Source organism: Xiphophorus hellerii, chromosome 11 (assembly GCF_003331165.1).
Source record: "Xiphophorus hellerii strain 12219 chromosome 11, Xiphophorus_hellerii-4.1, whole genome shotgun sequence".
Classification (NCBI taxonomy): Eukaryota; Metazoa; Chordata; class Actinopteri; order Cyprinodontiformes; family Poeciliidae; genus Xiphophorus; species Xiphophorus hellerii.
This window is the reverse complement of record NC_045682.1, coordinates 21,471,249-21,494,514: the sequence shown is the minus strand read 5'-3', so window position 1 is coordinate 21,494,514 and position 23,266 is coordinate 21,471,249. Positions and strand designations below refer to the sequence as shown.

The following is a 23,266-nucleotide window of genomic DNA, read 5'->3' as shown; positions in this document are numbered from 1 at the left end:
GTAGTGTGCTCATTTGTCTGTGCTGGTTTGGCAGGCACTGGAAGTCTGTGGGTCTCTTAGTGTGTGTACTTGTTTAGCTGTCTATTAAGGACCACTTCTGACATATTTACTAGCCTTCTGAAGACTGATGTGCCTTATAGGAACCAAAGCTCGGTCGCATCCCTTGATTTAGGGGTTAGGAATAGACTAGTACTGGTAAGGGTTAGGGAAACTGCCTGGGTTGGGCATAAATGCATACTAAAACAAATGGAAGTCAATGCAAAGTTTAACATGGGTAGAAATGCAAACTTGTGTGTGTGAGACAGAAAAAGAGAGAGAGAGAGAGAAAGAGGGAGAGCGAGAGAAAGAGGGAGAGACCTGCAGGTTCATCCACATCAATTTCACATCAAGTTTGTCTCAGCAAGTTTGGAGGTTTATTTAATGTCATAGCAGCAATTTGTATTGTAAAGTAACAAAGACATACACACTTGTAAGACCATCAATAAAGTCAACAAAGTTTGCACAATATTTCTGTCTTCAGTCATGGTTTATGCTGCCTACCTAATTCTGGCTCTCTGTTTTAACATAGTGGTAAATATCCCCTGTGTGTTTCATAAAAGTGGTGGGAAGCAAACACTTCAAATGCACATGTTGGTGTGGCCTTAATATCTGCCACAAAACCAGGACAATCACAGCCACAGGAAAATGCTCCTAATTCTGTTAAAAAATATGTTTCGCAATGGCTGCCGGTCGTGTTTCCAGTGGATTAGAACGACCTCCTTGTGAAGCACGGTTAGAGCAGACTGCATGACATGGCACTTATGTAAAAACCCTAAACAATAGCTCACAAATAAAAGCAATGGATTCTTATCCTTGTCAAAAATTACAGCAGTGTAGAGATACACCACAATCCTCATGTCAGCGTGTTCAAACGGTGCTGCATCTCGCATATACTTTTGGTGTTCCATCTTTGAAAGGAAGACATTTATTTTAGAAGCTTTTTTTTTTCTTTTTTTTTTTACACAGGAGAGGTGCAGGATGGGTAGGATGGGACACAGGAAACAGCATAACAAGAGAATCTGAAAACGATCTGAGCTGCTGCTGCCCGTTTCTGCACAGTGGCTGTGGAGCTCCTTTAATACTGCAATTCAAACCACATTTTTATATCGACATTACAGAAAGTTTATTTGTACTCACATGTGTAAAAATAAATAAATAAAAAAAATAATAAATAAATCTCACATGACAAACGAGAAGTGGACCGATGCCTATTCGTCTCAGCATTCACAGTATACCATACTTTTTACCCCCTGCAGCAGGCTGGGTAGGTTTGTAACACATACATTTGGCTCTTCTGTCACAGACACACTCAATCAGCTACATCAACCAGATCTTCTTAGGGACAAAAACTCCTGAATCTGACATGAATAAATATAGGCATAGAAAAATACAAGAAGCATACCGACAGGATGTCCTGCTGCTCCTCCCTGGTAAAAGTTTTTTTTTTTAAATAGAACTAGATACTGTACTGGTGTATTTATATATACACTCTATGAGAATTAATAGTGAGTCCTAATTTGCATATTTTTCATTTAAATGTGATAAACATCAATACACGGTCCTCTTTGTGGCTTAAAATAAATGCTTAGGTTTTACCCACTTCAGTTATGAGCTCAGAGTTGTTTTATTTAGAGCACAGGGTTTACTGGTATACATACAAAGTTAGGTATATACAATTCATGACAGTTTTTCCAATGAACTTGCCTTTGGTGGAGAGGCTTCAATCGGTTTAAACTCTGAATGAAAGGACACGGGGCAAAGAGCACGACTTAAGGGCGTTACAATTTAGGGCACCGCCGACTCTCGTCTGGTGGCGATTGAACATTTCACAGCTGATATCAGTACATTCTGTGGAAACTAAATTTGCACTAACAAATTACAGACAGCAGAGGGGCTGTTTGGGCTTTGGAGAGCTGCTGTTTCTGCGTTCCAAACAGCCCCCCCGTTTTTTGTTGTTTTTTTTGTTGCTCAGTAGGCAAAAGACGACCCCTGCTTTTGAAACGTCCCCCTCGACTCCGCCCCCCTCTTAACCCGAACTCACGTTAAATTATTGCAACTCCCTCATCGCCTGTTCTGTGACAAGATCAGAAAAATAAAGGCAAGTTTAACAGGTGCAGTAACAGACCATTTCATGCAATGTTCCAAGTTTTGTCATGTATACAAAGGCATTGTGTCTCATAGGCTTAGTGTTACACACCTCGGGTTAATGGGTTGAAATTTTGTTGGAATCTCTTTTCTTGACACATAAAACATCGTGGACAAATAAGTTTAATAATTGTCGTAATATAAACCAAAATGAAACGGTAGAAATGTGTTTTCACTGACTCCACTGAAGTTAGGTGGTGACACCAGCATTCCAATATATTAACATGATCCAAAGCTAGCCATGTGATGGGGATAAATGTCATGTCTACTGTACAGATGTGTCAAGTGGTAAGGTGCACAACTGCCTGGAGAAAGTTTAAGAGACAAATTGTAGCTTTCATCTTTTGTTTTTTAAATTACTTTTTGTTTCATCCCCTCTTTGTTTCTCTGGCAAAGAGGAAAAAATAAAAACAAAGTATATTGCTTAAAAAAAAAAGATTTTTTTTTTTCTCCTCCATATTGACGTGAAACATTTCATTCGCCGCTTCTCGGATTTGTCTTGTTAGACAGAGCATTACATTTTCAGAGATACATACAGAAAGATGCTGTGAATTCATTAGATCAAACAATCAGCAATGGAAAGTGACAGTGACTAATTCCTGGGACCATTTGTTGGAGACTGTCTGTCTGTCTGGACTTGATCTCCGTTATCAACCAGCAGGTGGCACTATGCAAGCACGGATGTATTGCCCGGGTGAAGGGGAGGGGCTGAGAGATTAGTCTGGTCACAGTTACAGCAGTCGGTCCAGGAACCGTGGCCTCAGAGGGTTTTTAGCCTCTGTGACGGAGGGTCTGCAAACATGCTCTCCACCTATCCCTCCCTCCCACCCCCTGCTTCCTTTGCCTGTTGTCGGTGACATTTAACAATAACATTATAACACAAAAGGATTGATCATTTGCTCCTGCCAGATGTGCTGGAGCCCCCTGCCCCGCCCTCCAGCTTGTCAGCAATTTCAGATGTGTCTAGCTTTTCAGAGCCCTCGCCTTTCTCGGACCTCTCCTCCCCCTCCACCAGCTCGGACCTCTCTGACCTGGCATCTGCGTCCCCCTCTGACTTCTCCTTCCTCTCCGAGCGGTCGGGGTCCATGGACGAGGTGCCAGGTTTGTCCCACTTGGCCAGGTCGTCATGCTCAGCAATACTTATGGTGATACTTGAGGTCCATGCCTTCAGATCCTCCTGCAGAAGACAATTGAAAATATTTCTGAGGTCTGGAAAGGAAAGGGAGGCTATTACGCAAGACTGATGGGTTCCTATAAACCTGGAAGGTTTACTGAGGGTCCTTTCAAAAATGTTCTGTACCCGACTATTTTGTAACTGGGAACAACTGGCAGGTGGTTGAGGCTTGGGTCAAGAAACTGAGGAAACAGTAAACATGACAAACTACAAACCTAAACTCTTTATCCATTCATCCAGATTTACATCTGGATAAAGGCTACTCCAAACCACACCATAAAATGTAATTCTCTTCAACGCCTCATTTGTTTTGAAATCCCTGAGGAAAGTTATAGATTTGATGGGAATAGCGGCGACGATGTTGGGAGTTTGCTTCTCGCTCCACCTGTCTCTGTCATCGTGTCCTTGGGCAAGACTTGCTTTGGGGTCCTCTGGACTTGATAAAAATGCTTTACAAGTACAGGTCATTTATCATTTGTCATGTGCAGATGTTCTAAGAGACTCCAAGAGAACTGGGCAACATATGACGTAGTGCAGTGCCTAGCATAAGAACTTTTCCTCCTACAGCTTGAGACCATTCTGCATTGACCATTTTGTTAACAGGAAAAACTCCTACAATGAGGTAGCTTGATCACTGCCTTCCTACACGATTCTGCTCAAGCGGGATTTTGCCCATTGAGCCTGATTTCTCAAGTTGAATTTCATCCAGGCCAATCAGCAAACAGAAGGAGGAGTTGTGAATGATGATGTCAATTTTTTTGCATCGTTTTAGAATTGTAGTCTGCATATGGTTGTATTCAGCACCATAGAGAGAGAATTTCCAGTAAGCTTCATAGCGCAACTTCCTTCACGATCATGCTGGTACGTCATGGCCATATGTTAGTGATTGAATAAAATCAGATCCAATCAAGTCAAACTTCAATAGCGTCCAATTGTTACTCAATAGACCCTCTGGACAAAGCAAACTGTAGAACCATGAGCTGGCTTTCACCAGCCTATCAAAGAGATGCTCAGCCATTGAAGAGAAGCTCAGGAATTGAAAACCACCATCCTCCGCTTTCAAGTCCAAACAAGTCTATCCTCCTTCCAAAAGTTTGAATCCAGAAGTTGAGCTTTTTGTGTAGTTGAGGCCAACTACTTGCCATCACCCAGCCTCCTACACCATCTTATACTTTTGTTGTCCACTAAGGTGGCATTCCATGTATCTACAGCCAGTTTACATTGACAAGAATCGGTATGCCCAAGCCACTTTCTGTATCTGCCACCCAGGTTGAATTACATGAGATGACGATTTCTTTGGCACCAATGGTGAGGCAATGTGAAGGTGGAAGTTTAATTGGCTGAAACATAATGAGCTTGAGAAGCCAGACAGGTGACCTTTTGATCTCATTTCTTCCCAGAAGGTAGTTTGTCATGGTAAATCATAGGGATACCCCACAAAAATTAAAACATTTGTGTGGTATGTTTTTCTCTCTTCAGTAAGAGAGAAAAACATTCATCCAGGCCAATCATGGGGGTTCTCTTCAAGAAGAGAAAAACATAAATTATTTGTAATAAAGTCAATCATCACCCACTCTCCAGATAGATTTTATTACATCCAGTGTTTCTTATTTTACACCAAACATCTAGGTCAGCGTATATCTAAAACATATCTAAAATATATAATATGAATGTATTAAGGTTCTTACCTCATCTTTAGCATGGAATACAAAGTTGGTTCCATCATTTACTCTTTGATAAGAAAAGACAAAAAGAGTTCGTGTCAGTTTCATATATGTTTCACTATGGATTTTTAAAGCTGCGTTTCAGATTAATGATAATATTGTGCTTTAAATAAAGTTTGAAATGTTAACTTTCAGTTTTATAGAGACAATAACTTCTGATACTATGAAAGAGGTCTTACTGAAGTATGAAGACATTTTTCTTCTTCTTGTAGCCCATTGAAGGATCAAATTTGCAGTCACTCATGTCAACAGAAGGCTCCCCGTTGTATGTTGCAGTCAGATTCTTAGCATCCTTGTAGAAAGTCAACTTTCCCTCCTTCAGCACACAGTATACGTTCACCCATGATTTGCTGCAAAAATCATGAACAATGCATTCAATTATTTTTAAAGGTTCAAACTCAATGTGTGTTTGGAGAACATGAGCTAGCTGGAAAAAAAAAAGACCGTTCTCAAATTACCAGGCTTTGTTTCTGTAAAATAGATGAATCATATTCGCAGACGTGAATGTGAAGCAAAGAGTTTTCCCACCTGTACAATGTGGTTCACAGTGAAAGATCAGTGATAGACAGAGACTTAAGTTATCTCCAGTTTGAGATAGTAATGAGTGGGAGTCCAGAGAACTACTAAAACTGCTGTAATCTTGTAATTACAGTGGAGCCCCTCATATATGTGGTTCAGTATTCGCAGATTGTTCTGTGGAACCTTTCTCTACATAATTTGCAAAAAAAATTCACCTAGTCATTTATTTTTATTTGTTTTTTTGTAAAATTTATTCTAAAATATTAAAATGAAAATGCAGTTTGGGAAGTTAAAATACCAAGGCATAATTTCTACATGACAACATAGTGTCTGGTGTTTGCAAAGCAGCCAATCCAGGAGCAGCATTTATTTTCCTTGGCACTGATTGGTTGTGCCCCCAAGGGAGGCTATAAGGAAGACCAAGGAGGTTAGCTTCTGCGGGAGTGCTAAGACACTTTCTACTGTGACAAATAGATTATTATTACTAATAGATAGTATTATTATTACCAATAGATTAGTATTGTGACAAATAATGCCTAGTAAGGTACAGTTGGTGTTTGAACGATTAAAATAGGCAGCTACACGTGTTTTCTGAGGGGGTCTCAACTATTTACTAACTTTAGCTATTCATGGTTGGCTGTGTTCCCTAACCCCCATGAATACTGGGGGTTCACTGTAATTAAGAGGAGGCAAGCATGCTTAGAAGAAGTGTGCTGTTGATTAGCAGAAGCAAAGCAGAACTGCTTTGATTTGTTGAAATGTCCAAAGATTAACAGAATATGATGGTTTTTTTGTTTTGTTTGTTTTGTCAAACGAAAATTGATGATCTAGTAGTTTAGATGGTTGTACCTATTAGGGCTCCTCTGCTGAGCTTCAAGGTCAGTGCTGGTGGCCTTTTTACGGTAGAGGAAGCCTTCATTTTGGGCAGTGTGTGATGGAGGCTGAGGTGTGGTTGGGGCACCAGTTGCCGGGGCCGAACGAGAACGACGAGTTGTCTCAGGCTCTTTTGGACGGGGCCGCCTCCTTGGCTTGGGACGGTCTCGGGCTCGGGGGCGTCCATCAAAACGAGTCACAGGTGCTGAGAGGCTGCTAGGAGGACGATAAGGCTCGCCACGTGCCTGAGGGAGCCAATTAAAAGAAAAATAGATACACCAAATTATGAGAAGCAATGACCCAACAAGTCGTCGTTTAAAAACGCTTGCATGCCAACATACATGTGCCGCCTCTCTTTCCTGGACTTGTTCCACAATTTCTGCCATCGTAGATCTCTTCTCCCTGTAGGAATACAATTATTGTAGAATCTCAGTTTTTTTGGATTCAGTCAAACAGTACTGGAATTTACGGCCTGCAGTCGCACAAGTTTGCGTACCCTGAGCGTTTGTCAGAGCCATCCTTCACAGAGCCCTCCATGTCACTGGAGTCCTGTCTCTGTATCCTCTGCTTGTTGCTCCCCTCTTGTTCACTGGACGACTGCCGCTCTACGCGCCTCCTGTAGCGTTCCTGCCGCACTATCAGCGGCAGCTCATTCAGCCTGGCCTGGATTTCCTGTTCACTAGAGGTCTGTCTTCCCAGCTTGTACTCCCTTTCCCTCCTCAGATGATCCATCTGTGGATCCGAGCGACTGCCGCGGGGATCCCTCTGGAGACGGCCATGGAGAAGCTCCAGTCCTGATTCTGGTCCCACCATGTCTGCCATTGGGATGTCTCCGAACTGTTCTCGCTGCAGTCTGCTGGCCTCTAAGAGAGGATTTATAGCTTTGTGGATGTGGTTGATCCTGGGCTGCATAAAGTCAGCTTTCAGGTGCTGCCATGCGTATGCCATTTTAGGGTCCATGATGCCTCCACTCTGGGCCAGGAAACCAGAGCTGCCCAGACTTCCGCTGCTGTAATGATTTTGTGCCAAAAAACCCGAGCTTCCCATTCCACCACTGCCCTGGTAATTCTGCGGTAGGTATCCTGAACTCCCCAAATTAGGCTGTTGTGCCAAATACCCAGAACTACCCAGATTAGGCTGTTGTGCCAAATATCCAGAACTCCCCAGATTAGGCTGTTGTGCCAAATATCCAGAACTCCCTAGATTAGGCTGCTGTGCCAAATACCCAGAACTACCCAAATTCGACTGTTGGGCCAAATACCCAGAGCTCCCCAGATTAGGCTGCTGTGCCAAATATCCGGAGCTTCCCATATTAGATTGCTGTCCAAGATATCCTGAACTTCCCAAATTCTGTGGTTGGGCCAAATATCCAGAACTGCCCATATTTTGTTGAGGCAAAAAGCTAGGGCTTACCATACCGCCACTGCTTGGCTGCTGAGCTATGTTTCCTGAACTGCCTAACTTACCAGCACCTAGATGATTTTGCAAACTACCCAAACACCCTGTGGTCACTCCAAAGTACCCAGAACTCTCTGCACTACCAGGAGTTTGGTGGTTTATTCCATGGTAAGTACAGCTCTCTGCCCCTCCACTCTGGGATGCTGATAAGCCAGAGTCACTTCCAGCTCCAGCCACCTGTTGGTTCATCCCAAGGTATGAGTTGTGTCCTACTTTTCCAACGCACTGTTGCTCCAGTCCATGGTAGCCTGAACCGTTAATAACTGGATTATAGCTGGCGAGTGTTGTAGACAATCTCTGGGTTGCAGAGCTGGTACCCAGGTCAAAACTGGTCTGGAAGGGTTTGGGTTCTATTTGAGCCTGTATTGTCTGCCTCAAGTAAGAAGAGGTAGCACTGGTTGAAGGGACACTAGGAGTTAGACATGATAACGGGAACATTCTTCGACTGGAGAGTGGCGTTGTCTTTTTTTCCTCCTCTTTTTTCTTCTCGGCCTATAGAAACAAACGTATATGTTGTGATGCTCCAATCAAGTGTCTGTATGACAACCATGACGTACAGGTGCATCTCATTAAAGTAGAAAATCATTTAAAATCCGATTTAATTCAGTAATTCAAATCAAAAGGCTGAACTGATATGTTGTAAAGGTTTACTGCTATTTCTGAATTAGTGCTAAAAACTAATGAAAACCCCAAATTCTGCCCATCAGGAAATTGAAACTTAACAACAATGCCAAGAATTTTCAAAGCAAAAATATGTTTGTCCATCCCTCTAAAACCCCTTTATCCTCCTTCCTGACCTTTTATTGTTTTCTGTGTTTATTGGTTGTCTTCAAACTTGGATTGTCATTCCTTTAATTGAATTAAGTCAGCAAGGCAATACGGGGAATATTTTGCTATTCTGACCAGCAAAAAATTGTGTACCCGGTGTATACTAGCTGAGGTGATGCTGGCGACGGAGGCAGGAGTTCACCCTGCCACCGGTGGGTTGCCGCTGTTGTTGTGTCCTTGGACAAGACACTTCACCCACGTTGCCTGCTGGTGGTGGTCAGAAGGGCAAATGGCGCAGAATAGCAGCCTCATTTCTGATGTCATAGCAACATGTCCAGTGTTTTGCCCATAGCTGTAGTTTTCGATATGATTGTCTTGGGTTAAATTCCTGGTCTCTGGCCATGCTCCCTATTTCCTGCTGTTTCCTAGTCTGTCAGCTAAGGACGCACAAAAGTTAAATATATAAACAATAATTAAGCATGTTTTAAGAGGTTTAGAGTGAGCAGATCCTGTATGATGAGGTTGTATTAACCAAATTTTGGGTTTTCATCCTCTTTTAAGCTGTAAATTTACAGAAATGAATTTTGAAATAAATATTTCTGTATGCAATGGATTTTCACTTTTAAATTAAACCACTGAAACAAACTGTTTTGTGATTTCGTTGTTCACTGAGATGCACCTGTTTGTGTTTTTAGCTTGTTGTTCTAAACACAAATCAATGTAGCATGGAAGGCCGACTGAGTGAGGGTTTATGAAATGCGTTCATCACACGATGCGTTCAATGATGCAACTGCTGGCATGTGCAAATGTCTGCTAAGCAAACACAGCATCCTGTGGTCATTTTTTTTTTCTTTTTTAGCAGCGTTACAGCAGACACGATTAAACTTTCATCTACAGTAAAGCTTACTGCGGAAAGCTGGCGGAGGGAGCTGAAGCGTTCTTTCCAGGTTACAGCGGCCTTGCGGAAGGCCTCGTGGCGAAGTATGAGCTGCTCAACCTCATCTGTTTGGGCCTGGGCCTCTTCTCCCTCTTGCTGCTTGGAGCTCATCAGTGGCTCCTTGGCTTTCAGCCAGGCTTCTGCCTTTACCGTCTCCTGGGCAAACTGGAAGTGTTCTTGCTCTGGAAGTGGCCGCACACAAACAGCACACTTACCTTACATAATCATGTTATGTTTTATAATTAATGCCCACTCAACTGTAAAGCTGGTATTTACATGTTTGAGTGTGCGTGCGCATTGCGATTCCAATATGGATTGTAGCTCAAATAATAGTCCTAAAGCTAAAGTAATGTTTGAACATTTGATTTATACATACTAGTGCCTCCTTGTTTGTGGTCTTAGTCCATTTTCTATTGCAGCTATGCGTCTGTGTACTTACTGCGTAGTAACCTTTCCTGGTGTTTGTCCCATTTTTCAACCATATCCTTCTGCTTTGTGAGTAGACTGTCCAACTTCTCTTGTATCTGTTGCGACATGTTTAGGTAGTTTAGACAGAATCATGACTTTTTGCAATGCAGTTTTATGTGTGCCAGTAAAGGTGTGTGATTTGTTTTCCCAACCTCCTCTGACGCTGGGTTGCCTGCAGCTATCAAAATCTTGCCGAGGTCTGCACACTGTTGGATGGTCTTGCTGCGGCCGTCTACTTTGGCTTTTAGATCCTGGTGATGTTTCATCATCACTTCCAGACCTGTTAGATCCCTGTAAACAAACAGGTCAAATTGTTCAGAAAAGACTGAATACTGGAAGTTAATAATAATAATAATAATAATAATAATAATAATAATAATAATAGAAGCTGCGGAAGGTAAAGGATTAAGTATGTGCTAAATGGCTCATGATGAAACCTAGCGACCAGCGATTTCTATTATTTTGCAATTCCAACTAGTTAAAAAGGGGTTTTAAGACGCCTAAAAAATTAAACTTTCATAAAGAATTTATGATAGGTTCCTGTGAAACAACCTCTTGGCAAAAATACCAGGCAGCATTATCTTAGGCTTGATAGCTTCTTGTCCAAAACAATTGCTAGCACTGAGCTAGCAATTTTCTTTTGTTTAAAATGAACACTGCAGAAATTTTCTATCATTACTTACAATTCTTAAAGCAATGCACCTGTGATCTTCAGTAAACTTGTCCTTTTTTAAATTTACATTTTTGTCAGATATATCTTAACTATATATTTTTCAAATTACAAATTAAAACCATTAAGAATATTAAAAGCTTTAAGTAATGTTGTTTTTTTTAGATATATAAAAAATGGTAAGTAGCACATACATGAGCATGACTGACGGTGCTAAGATAATCCTACTTGCTCTGATTGGTTGCTTCTGACCGGGAGTATTCCTGCAGATGGCTGCAGAACCACAGGGAGGAGGCAGGGGAACTAAATTTTTCTTTTTTACAGATTATCTACCTAATTTTACGCTGTCTGGATATTGTGACACTTTTAATAAATAGGTAAAAAACATATTTTAATAAAAGTAATCTACTGCATTGTTAAGGGGACAAAAACATAGGGCACAGTTGTTCTCTAACCTCATAATACTATTTTGACAAACGTATTGGGCCACCTGTCGAGACCTTTGGATTCATCAGATCCAGTCACTTCCATGCCTGTAGGTTTATAAAATCTGATACATAGACATTATTATATTTTTGATGGCTATACGTTGTCCTTTAAGATTATTATATTTCTGTGTAAAATTTGCAGTGGAAACAGAACATGTACAACATTTCTGGTCAGAGTTCATGTCTTAGAAAAAAATGTATTCCAGTGTAATAAACTTCTAAACCTATTTAAAAATAACTTTATTTTGCATCCTTTTTTACTTTCATATCCATTAGTCTAATCAGACTTTCTCAGTACATATTTCACACAGAAAACCCTCGGCTCTGCACCACCTCCAACCTTCATTTCCTGTGTAAATAATACTCAGATGGAGACCTTTGCATATTTCAAAATAAAGTGCGTTTGTATGGCAAATGTGAAATGCAGCTGGTTTGGGAAAGAGACTACAGCGGGAATTTCATAGCCTCGTGTTATGGCATGATAAAATGAACAGAGCACTAAACCAGGTCAAGGTTGCCTAACTTCACACAGAACGTAAAGGCGTTCCGGTCCAATGCGTCCGCACGAGAACCCAGAGTTATTTGGTGCAACCCGATGCTTATGCGCTTTCAACAACTTCAACACAAACTAGCGGCAGCGAAGACACAATGTCTCACCTTGGCTCATCCCATCTTATTTGGCCCATGATGCCTTCCATCCACATTAGGTTTTCACGCACCACCGAGAAGAACTGCACCTTGTCAGTTACGGAGGTCACCTGGATGCGACTGGCCTCGCAGGAGCTCAGCAGTTCCTTCCAAGCGTCCATTACTTCCTGCTCTTTCACCATGATGGCCTCTGCCTTTTCGCCAGCATAGATGGTCCTGAGCTGGGCAGCGTTCTCCTGGAGTTGCCTCACCTTTCGAAGATACGGAAGAGACGTGAAAAGTCGCGCCGCTGTCCAATCAAAAGATGCTTTTTTAAAATCCTGCAATAACTCATTTGCAGAGAGAAGTTTTATCACTTGCCTGTGCAACTAGAAGTTGAAGGGCATGCTCAAAGGAGTGCATGAGTCTCTGTAGGGTGGCTGGATTGGTGATGTTGGCCTGGCATGCCCTCACCTCTGGCAGCTGCTTCATCTTCCCTGTGATCTGAGCCAAGACCTACAGCACGGGAAAGCGCTGTCATCACGAGCGCTTTAAAAGTAGAGCCCTCGCACCACGCTCAGACCGTCTACCTGACGTGCAGGAGAAGGACGAGTCACGGTACACGTCATTTGTTTTGACTCTACCTCTTTGCAGTCGGTGAAGAACTTGTGCAGCTGTTGGGATGCGGCCAGCATCTGCCTGCGCGTCTCCATGAGCTCCAAGAGGTCGGCCCATGACTCGTTCAGGCCGTCCTTCCACTCGGCGATGGTGGCTGCATCCGAGTGGCCGCAGTCGATCATCTCGTTCACCATTTTGTTCACCTGCTCCATGCGCTGCTCGCCGACGCTGTTGGTTTCGGAGGCAAACTTGGTGAACCTCTCCTGAAGCACCTGAAGCACACACACACACACCTGTTGGATAGATAGGTGAGTGCACACGCACACACACACACACACCCCCACATCCCATATGGACCAAAAACATCTTGGTACATAATAAAATCCAAAAAGCTAAATGTAATCGTTAAGCTGCACAAAATGCTGGCTGTCACTGTTACACCTGATATAGATGTTAGTGCGAGACGTTGAACTCATGGACCGATTGGGACAAAATGTTGATGGAAAAGAAGGAAATGAGTGAGAAAAATGTGGGTTAATAACTCATATCATATAACGCCACATTCCTCAAATAAAATGTCTTTCTTTTTCGCCAAAAGTGATTTTTGTTTGCCTAAATTTTGGCAAAAATAAGGTGGTAATTTTTACTCTTTTCTTTTGCCAAAATCTCTTTTCATAAAAAATTATTTAGGTCCATATTTTCCGAAGTTGACAATAATTTATATTGTTGTTTGCATATCTAACAAAAACAGCAGTTACACGTTTTCCTTTTATAACACGTTTTTGCTGTTTTGCGTAGTCTGTTCTTCAAAATTAAATGTATCAAATGGAGTAGTTGTATTGATTTGTTGACATATAAAATGCATCACTCTGTTCATAATTATGATCCAAACACAAAATTTTAGATGCATTTGTTGTACATATTTTTTATTTTAAATGCTGTTCGTTGGTTTATAGTTAAGCCCAAAATTATTCAAACTACAAAATGATTCATTTGACATATTCATGCTGGCAGATTTAGATTTCAATTATAATTTAACTTACAGGCATCTCTCAAGACAGAAAGTAATAGAAAGAGTATTCATATTCGAAATGTAGCTGTTTTTATATCCATTTTAACAACAAATACCGTGTTGAAAAAGATTTATACCTTCCTCAATAATCAATATTAGATTCCCTATAGCCTCAAACTCTTCCTATAATTGCTGAGAAGCTTTTGCATGTCTCCACTGATATTTTGATGATATATCTTTGACTATGAGCTCTGTCATGTGACGGACAGGCGACCTGTCCAGGGTGTGTCTTACCTCTAGTAGAATGACTGCTGGAGACATGCAGCAGCCACTGCTGTGAACACCGGATCTCCTCCATAAATATTTCAACAGGACAAAGTAAAACCGCACTTTGCACACATTCCTCAGACATGGCTGAGGAGCATGAGGGAGTTCCTACTGGAGTCCTGACCAGTAGACATAGTGAGGCATTTTTCTGAAATCATTCCAGTTTTTAACCCTTGCTGTTTCTGAATACTCATGAGTGAATGAGTGAAATTAAGACAAATACTGAAAACAATAAACATTTCACCTTATTCAGTGCTCAACTGAATATTCACAAACTCAGTTAAGCACAAGTCAAAGTCGAAATAAAATGGCAGTGTTGTTTTTGTTCCTCTTTTCTATTTTTGTGCCCTCAGATAGTTGCACATATTCTATCCTCAGATATTTTTCCTGGGGTAAAGCAGACACTGGAACCATGCTGATGAACTAACCGTCACTTCCTCAAGGTCGTGGCCCAGCTCAGTGGAACTCGCCACGGCCTCACGCTCAGTGATCCATTTCTCTAACTCCTCAACTTCCTTGTTGAGCTGGTAGAGCCAGTACTGCTGCTCCAGTTTGGTTTTTCTGTGCTCCACCATGTCTTTCAGGGACACATACAGTCGGTCGATGTGGGACTGCTGCTTCATAATCTGCTCACTGTGGAAAGGAAAGAAAACCACAATGACGCAGCCACAAACAGACAAATAATCGACCCAAGTGTGCCATAAAGAAGCATTTGCCTCCTCCTCATACAATTCTTGCTTTTTCTTTTTTTGTGTATAACACTGAAATGTTTTGGATCAACAAATACATTTTCAGACAAAATTAGACCCAAAACCTAGTGATTGGTCATTCTACGTTATGTGGCAAAAATTACCGTCAAGCGTTTGAGGTACCTGTCAAAGAGCCTTACATCACCGACAGAGTTTTAAGTTCCTGTTAAAAAATTTTGGCCCACTTGTATTGAAAGGTTTGCAAAGATGAACAGCCATTTTGAGATCATGCTACAGAATCTCAATTAGATTTAAATTGGAATCTGACTTTTTTCTTTTTTTTTAAAGTTGTCTAGACTTTGGCTTGTAGTTGTGCCTGGGCGTGGTGAGAGAAACTGAAAAAACAAAACACTGTGTATAATTCAGTGATGTTATAATTCTATTATTATATGTAAATGTTGTTGCTGTAGTTTCCTAGTTTTTGTTTTGTTTCCTGAAGGTTTAGAGGCAGATTTCTAGGGAGTTGAGACTTGTGTTCTCTCTGTGCTTCTTTCTCTCCTCTATTCCTATATTATGTTCATTATATTTAAAATAAACCCAAAGCAATTTCTAATTATGTGCCACATATAAATGAAGTGCAACAAAAATAAACAAACAAAGGGGTAACTGTTTATTTTTCTATTTTAAGTGAGGTAAATAGCTTTTCAGGTAGGGCCACATTGATATGGATAGCTTTGTTTCAGCTACCATCAAAAAATGATTTGGATTTCTTTTGTCTTGTTTTTGATATTAAATGTATATGATGATCTGAAACATTTAAATGAGTCAAAAAAAAAAAATCACAAAAGAAATCTGTAAGGAGTTCAAATACTTTTTCACAGCCTGAATGAGTCCTAAGCACACCTCTCTGGGTGTCCCAGTTCCAGTAAATGCTGGCATTGCTGGGAGAGCATGCCTACTGTCTCCGCATACGTTTCCACTGTTTGCTCCAGAGCCAGGTGAGCCTTCAGCAGCTGCAGGGTGCTCGCCTCATCCTGTAAAAGGTCACCTTAATGTCAAGCTATAACAGACGTAGCATGTTCGCTGTGATGCCCACTTGTGCGAGCGAACACTTGTTCGAACGTACCGTGCCTTTCTCTTCATTGGCGACGTGGAGCTTCTGCCCCGACAGCCAGGACTCCACCTTAGCGGCCTCGCTGTAGTACTGCTGAGACTGCAGGGCGGCGTCCAGCATCACGGAGCGCCTCTCCGTCTCCAGCTGCAGCACCTCCCACAGCTGGCGCACGTGCCCCGCTCCCTCGCGCACGAAGTCCACCTCTGGAGTTCTTAGCGAGGCGATGATGGCGGCCCGATCCAAGACCTCCTCAATCCGAGCCCGCCGACCTGTCAGCTCTCTCTGGAGCGTCTGCAGGACCAATCACAGACGAGCTTTTAGGGTAAGAATGTCCACCTGTCAGGTAGCCGTAGCCAAAGGTTAGCCATGAGACGTACCTGGTGTTTTTTGACATGCTGCTGCACACTCTGGAGGTTATTCCCATAATCCTTACACGATGCTAAAGGAAGCCTTTCTTGGATCCACATCTTAAACAAAGATAAGCGCATTGTTTAGTTTTTTGTTTTTTTTAGAATGAACATTTAAGAATTTCAGCCACAATATGAAATATGAATGTTCCCAGTTGTTTTTTTTTAAAACCTTTTTCGTAGCATGTTTTTTTTATACTCACTATAAGAATAAATGTCACATTAATTTTGGGCTTTTGATGATAAACTTGGATACAACAAACAGTTTCAATGATTGTTCAAAACACAAACTGAGTGCTGAAATTTGAATTCATCATGGCATTTCTCTGATTCACACACAATAAAACATCTGAAGGTTGTTTTAATTTGAAAATGAAAGTTCAACAAGAAAATTGTTTTGGTTTTAACTCAGAATTTGAATTTTAACACGCTGATTTAAGGGACATTGTTTATTTTAGATTCTGATTGCTCATCAATCTTAAATTGGGAGTTGTTTTAACTTAATATTGTGATTTAAACCAAATATTTATATCACAATATGCGAGAAAACTGTTCTCAGCTTCTTTATTATTTTTACTCACATTATAAAGTTAAAACAAGTACTTATTTTAAGTAAGAAGAAATTAAATTCTTGGTTCAACTTGCATGTACCAAATATCTGATGATGCGTTTTATTAAATGTCACAAGGAATTCTGCTCAGAAACAATTAGTTTGAACAATGTTTGAACAATAAGATATGGTCCTCAAATGTTGCAAAAATAACAGTTGTTTTAAAATTATTTTTTGTCTTTAAACACTCAAGCAGATCAAAGTAATACAACACAGGATACAAAAACCTGCTGCAAAGCATCCTGGGAAATAGTTTTCATTTTTCTTCTTTCATTTTCTTTTAAGCTCTAACTTAAAAAAATATTATTTTCTCAACTCTTGGATACATAACAAAATTAGTAAAAAGTTAGCACAACTCACTACTGCAAGATATTTTTGACTTACAGAGGAGAAGTTAGGAGACAACTAATGCAGTCAAAAATTCACTCTAGCTCAAATACATATAAACATTCATCCCCAATTATTTGGATGTTTTAAAACCTTTATAGGCTTTTAAAGGTTATACAAGCAAACGCTTACAAGGTTTACATTTAGCATGTTTGCTCTCATGAATATGCAGACCATGCTGATCATCAGAAAGTATAAAATACTGGGAGGACGATATGCAAGTGTATTTATTGACTTAGCACCCGCAATGCAATTTATCAAATGGTTCTGCATCTATATTTAGCACATTTGAAAGGCAGGTGCAAACTGCAGAAGCAAATCTTTCAGTGTCAAGTGATTCATTTCAACTCCTATTTTTAGGGTCACATTTCAATTCATAAACAATTTTTGATTCAGAAACGATTGGAATGTGGAGCTCAGAGGAGGAGCTCCGCCTCGAAGGTGGTGCTCACTCCATCCAGGTGTTTGGCACAGCTGAATGGTTGCCACGAGAGATTAAAGGATTTCTCAAACACGCATTAAAGAATCAGGTATGTTTTGATGGGGAATAACATTGTAACATGATGAAAAGCTCAAATAAGTTTATTTTATATACCTTTTAAATGTGTTTACCATTCTGTTGTAGCACTTTGAGATACTTATTCAAATTAAATAAGCACTTCCATAAATCATCATTGGGCAGTCCATACCACTTTTTGAATTCAATTCAATTCAAAATTATTTTACTAATCCCAAAGGGAAATTAAATGTTGTTATAACTCATTATTTAAGTTTCTCCAGAGATTTGTTGTAGGGGTCGATGTTACCTACGAGGAATGCCTGCACAATTTCTTAAAGAAATATTCCAAATAAATAAAAAAATTGTGCACCTACTTCCTGCTTAAGAAATTATTTGAAGTTTCTTATTCTTTGTAAAATTGTATTCTGAAAAAATAGTGGCTGAAATGCATTATTAAAAGTGGATGTAGCTTCTGACTAAAACCATAACGCATGTGTGTCTTATTACCAGCAGCTGAGTGATGGATTTTCATCAAGCAAGAGGAAACTCACAATTTCATCCTCCAGATCCTGGGCAACCTGGTGCATTTCCTTGGAAGCCAGCAGGATGCGGCGCCGCTCCTTCAGAGGCTCGATAAGGCGAACGATGCGGGTCTCCACCTCACCCGACTGCTCACCGTGCTCCTTGTTGCCCGCCACCAGGCCTCGCTGGGGAAGGCTGAGGCCCTGCAGGTCTCCCAGCTCCCCCATGTCCTTGTAGAAGTCCCCGATCTGAGACTCCATCGCCTGCAGAGAAGGGAAGAGGAAGGTCACGTTGCAGCCAGTGTATGTGAAAAGTGGACAGAGCGCATCAGCTTTTTTCCTGTCAGAACATATCAGGGTTACGTAATAGTTTGCCTCACTTGAAGAATAAAAAAAGCACACGAGGCATTTTTTTTAATGCCACTGAACATTATGTTTGGGAACATGCCACCACGGAGCAAACTGAAATGTTTCAGACGGAGCTGTACAGTGCCTTGAGAACTACTCATACCTGTTGAACAAGCGCATAAATGTAAAGTAGCACAAAATAATAGATACTGTTTCAAAATCTGACAAGTGTGAGCTGCGTTTCTATTCAGACGCCCAAAAATAAATACTTTGCAGAGCCCACTGTCACTGCCTGTGCAGCTTCAGCTTCTACCAGCGTTGCACATCTAAAGGCCGAAAGGTGTGTCTTTTCTTTGTGAAATACCGCAACCTTAGTCAAGTTTCGCCACAGATTCTCAATTGAATTTAGATCAAAACACTGACTTGGCCATTCTACCATATCAATATGATTCCATCCAATCCATTCCACTGTAGCGTTGGATGTATGTTAACGGTCGTTGTCCTGCTGGCAGGTGAACCGCTACTCCAGTGTTACATATCCCTTCTTCTCTGTGATGTCCTGGATTTAATGCCACCGACTCTGACTAACTTCTTTGTCCCGGCTGATTAAAGCATGCCACTACCATCATGCTACACACTGAGGACAATTTGTCCAAACTGATGTCCATCAGGGGTTCATTGATTGCTGTGATTACTCATCCCGATCTTTATTTTTAGTCTGCCTTTGTCTAATTTCTCTATTCCGATTTTGGCCCATACCAATTTTTTTGACCTGAAATATACGGACAAAGTTGCTTAGTTGGCAACAGTGGCGTGACTACTGTTAACCGCACACATGCAGACATGACCTGGTGGGCAGGTCTGTCAGTCAGCTCTCTCTCAGCAGAGCAAAAGGGAAAAGGAGATAGTGGCTGATTTTCAGGCCTTTGCGGCGTTAGATAAGCTCGATGGATAAGATCGGTTTCTCACTTATTGGAACTGATTGTGGAAAGCCATAGGAAAATGTATCGGTGCACCCCTAATAGCCAGTGTTATTTCTTTCAGCAATTATAATTAATGCTTTACATTTTGGACCAAAGGTTCAATTTTGGTCGTACAGTCTTTTTTCCACAGGTTTGCATCATAAGGCTTTCTTCTTACCAGCTAGAATTATCCAGCTATCACATGCACAGATTCTCCCAACTGATCTGTGCTTCTCTGAGTAATGCTCTCCTTTCAGCTTAGGTGGACGGTCATGTCTGTCCATCCTCTTCCCACATTCAGATGATGGACTGAACAGAACTCTGTGAGATGTTCAATTGGAAAATATTTTTAGAACCTCACTACCACAGGTGACTTCTGAATGCAGTTGGTTGCATTGGAATTTAATGAGCCACACTTTTCAAATTTTAACATTTAAAGAAGATTATTAAAATAATCCTTCATCCTTTGTCTTCCATGCCACAGTAAGTTCGCCTTTATGTTGGTCTATCGCTTAAAATTCCGACTAAGCACAAGGACGCTTGTAGCTGCTTGTTGTAATGTGATGATATGCGTAAAAGTTGGCAAGTAAATTTTAATAAGCCACCGTGCACAGACAGCAGTCTGAGTGAGACACACAGTCACATTCATTAAATTAGATTGTATGTTCTGATGAGGCTCGTTAGTCTGATTAAAAGTACTTTTCAAAATCACAGCCTTTAAAGTTGTAGCATGTAAATTGTATTAAAAAATTTTTTTTTGTTAAAATTATTATAATGTTGTGACACTATCAGACAGATAAAATGTGAACGCTGCTCCCAGTTCCAACGGCAGAAATACACTCAGCCAGAAGCAACCAATCAGAGACAGGAGGACCGTCTTAGTGCTGTCAATCACCCTCTTGTACGTTCTACTTACATTATCCCCCCCACTTCCCTCGCTCTCAGCTGGTTCACCACAATGCTAAGGCTAGTTAGCATGGGTACAGATGATGGCGGATAAACAGCCCATCTGTATGTAGTTAATCTACAGGGTGGGCCATAAGTTTCCATACATAGGAGAAAGTAAAATTTCTTTTAAATTTCAGATACCCAAGAAAATACGTTTGACAAAAGAGCAAAGAATTGAAATTATACTGATGGTTGGATCAGAAAGCAGTCGCATGGTTGCACGAAATTTTAACAGAAAACATGGAACGAGCATCACACACGACACTGTGGCAAAACTTATTTGCAAGTTTCAGAAAACTGGAAATGTTGCAGATCAACATCACGAAGTGGTCCAAGGCGTGCAGCGACTACACAAAAATAAAAACGGTTGTCCAATATAAAATGGTTTTTTTTTTTCTATGTATGGAAACTTATGGCCCACCATGTATATAATGTGTTTCACATAGAGTTAGAGTTCCTAATATAAACTGACTTTTTGATAACATTTCAATTTATTGAATGGGACTGCATTTAATTTTAAAGTACAATTAAATTTAAAATTAATTGAATTTAACTTAATACATGGAGGATGACAGTTGCATTTTTGCAAGCTGCTGCTGAGGAGAAGGGTTTGTTGCTGCTCATTATAGATGCTGTAAATGGCGACCCAGTAAGGCGTTGGCGCTTGCCTGGAATTTCTGGAGCTGCTCATTGAAGGTGGGCAGGTGGTGTGCCTGTTCCAGCTGGGGGGGCTGCTGCTCCAGGTGGGAGAGCTGGCTGTCGAGGTCTGAGTAGCTCTTCACCGCCGGCTCGGGCTTGTTGTTCTCAAAGAGCTGGCGCGCCTTGGCCTTGGTGGTGGTCTCCAGGTCCGACCAGCACTCTCTGATCTCCTCCAGTTTCTGCTGCACAACCGGACGCAGCTCCGGCTTCTCCTGGATCAGCTCCAGACCCTCCTGGATGGAGAAAGTCAAAATGAACAAGCAGTTATTAAAACGCATTCCAGCCTGAACAAAAGCGGTTGCATTATTTTACTGGGAGCCGTAACGCGTTGACTTTATAAAACGTTATCGGCGGGAAAGGCCTGCTTTGGCTCACTGATTCCTCCTCACAGTCTTTAATGTCAGGCTTTGCTTCGAGGGAAGGTTCTTATGCTCTGTAGTAATTGTTGCCCCAATTTGTACCACTCTAGAAATCCATGAGCAGAACAACTTGTTCACTGTCACCCATTTTATATGTCAAATCCAACTTACAATCACATTCAATAAATACCATAAATATAATTTTTAAAATACTGGAATTGGTCACTTTTCGGCTACCAAACGAAATCAGCCCACTTTCCCAGGATGCAACAGTTCCTACTGTATCCACAGTATCCACATCCCTTGAAATTTTTCACATTTTGTCAGGTTCCAACCTCAAACTTTAATTTATTTTATTGAGACAACTGGGGAAACCTAACTGGAAGTACAAAAACGCACAAAAAGTGAATTTTGCATAATAGGTGGCTTTTAATTTAGGGGTATCAGAGTGAAGGGTGTTGAAGTCAAATACCACATTTGACTGATTCTTACAAAAATGATTGAAAACCACACATTTACTTCCACTTCCATGGCGACTGTGGCTCTGCGGGTAGCGTAGTCTTCTTGTGATCGGAAGGTTGTAGGTTCGATTCCAGCTTCCTCCTGCCACATGTTGATAAGTCCCTGGGCAAGGCACTTAATCCCAAATTGCCCACCGATCTGTGTATTGGTGTGACTCTAGTAAACCGCTTTGAGTGGTCAAAATAATTGCAAAAGCGCTACATAAGTTCAGTTCATTTACTTAGTAATCATGACTTTATGTAATTTGTGGATGCATGAATATTTCTCCACATAAAGCAAAAACCTGTGGATCTTTGTTACAGTATCACAGGATCCTGCCTACCAGGAACGACCTGAGCAAATAACAGATGATGCCAGAAACAGAGTGGGTGCCTAAAATAGCTGGGCATAACAGATCTCCATCCTGAGGCGGGAGGCCCCCCTACATGCTCACAAGCAGGTAAAGAAAAAAAAGCATCATTTGGCCTTGAGCTGACCTAAAAATCATCCATGGTATTTCTAACAAACCCCTGTTATATCCTCCCATTGTTCTTCTCCGCTCCCTTTTCCTCCCCGAAACATCAGGCTCTGTGAATAATGTGATTTGGATGAGATGATGGAAGCTTGTGGAACTGACTTTTGAGGGAAGGAAGCCCTGTGTGAGCTCCAGTGTGCAGTGCAACGTCAAATAAAAGGCGCATTTTCTCTACGTTAAAAGATGGCGGGAGTTACATGCAATGAAATTCGCGCCCCGACTGCCGCTTCGCTCTGTAATCTCTCGCACAGTTGAACCTGAGGTATATCCTATGGCTTTCATAATGCAGTGCTGCATTCCCTCTCTTGGCACAGGCTCTCTGCTTAACTGCTGCTAGCACTCACACTCTCAAACATCCCTCTCTTGCTCCTATCTTTCCTCGGCCTTGCTTTCCCTCCCATAATGCAGAGCCAGCAGAAAGCAAGCGGCTCCCTCTCCTCTCCTTCGCTCTCTCCTCCATCTCTCGGCTTTATGGACACGCGAGGTGAGGCAGAAGGAGAAGGAATCAGAGAGGGGAGGAGGAGAGGAGAGAAAGAGCGAGGGAGGGTGTGGGGAGCAAGCAGACTAGAGGAAGAAGGCGAGCAAAAGGCGAAAGAATCAAAGGTTTATAGAACAGGAATGAGGCTATTGTAGTGCTGCACTCCCGGAGAACAGTGTGATCCAATGGGCATTTGTGAAACGAATCTTCAAGGCCCTTATGGCAAACATAGTGGGATATTTTAAAGGCCAGCACACATAAATCACGGTCTCATGGCAGCAGCGTGCAGCCAAATTCTGCTGGCTTTCTTGCAATGCTGACGCAGCATAGCTGAACAGTAGGTGGGATGAAAGGGCTAATTT

General features: G+C 41.4%; 1 protein-coding gene across 3 annotated transcripts in view; it reads right to left on the bottom strand.

The window, feature by feature from the left end:
• Positions 1-396: 396 nt before the first annotated feature.
• The window catches only part of sptbn4a (spectrin, beta, non-erythrocytic 4a), a 34,919-nt gene continuing 12,049 nt past the window's right edge, over positions 397-23,266 (bottom strand). For all 3 annotated transcript variants that reach the window (XM_032576433.1, XM_032576434.1, XM_032576435.1), the window contains 18 exons: positions 21,001-21,264; positions 18,105-18,338; positions 16,028-16,117; positions 15,663-15,941; positions 15,440-15,570; positions 14,276-14,480; positions 12,535-12,780; positions 12,272-12,406; positions 11,921-12,162; positions 10,258-10,396; positions 10,077-10,161; positions 9,608-9,819; positions 6,971-8,424; positions 6,816-6,876; positions 6,451-6,719; positions 5,262-5,432; positions 5,047-5,089; positions 397-3,361 (listed from right to left, as the gene is read on the bottom strand). In XM_032576433.1, coding sequence (XP_032432324.1) covers positions 3,077-3,361; positions 5,047-5,089; positions 5,262-5,432; positions 6,451-6,719; positions 6,816-6,876; positions 6,971-8,424; positions 9,608-9,819; positions 10,077-10,161; positions 10,258-10,396; positions 11,921-12,162; positions 12,272-12,406; positions 12,535-12,780; positions 14,276-14,480; positions 15,440-15,570; positions 15,663-15,941; positions 16,028-16,117; positions 18,105-18,338; positions 21,001-21,264 — 4,545 coding nt within the window. In that variant the 3' untranslated portion in view covers positions 397-3,076. The remainder of the gene's footprint in view (positions 3,362-5,046; positions 5,090-5,261; positions 5,433-6,450; positions 6,720-6,815; positions 6,877-6,970; positions 8,425-9,607; positions 9,820-10,076; positions 10,162-10,257; positions 10,397-11,920; positions 12,163-12,271; positions 12,407-12,534; positions 12,781-14,275; positions 14,481-15,439; positions 15,571-15,662; positions 15,942-16,027; positions 16,118-18,104; positions 18,339-21,000; positions 21,265-23,266) is intronic.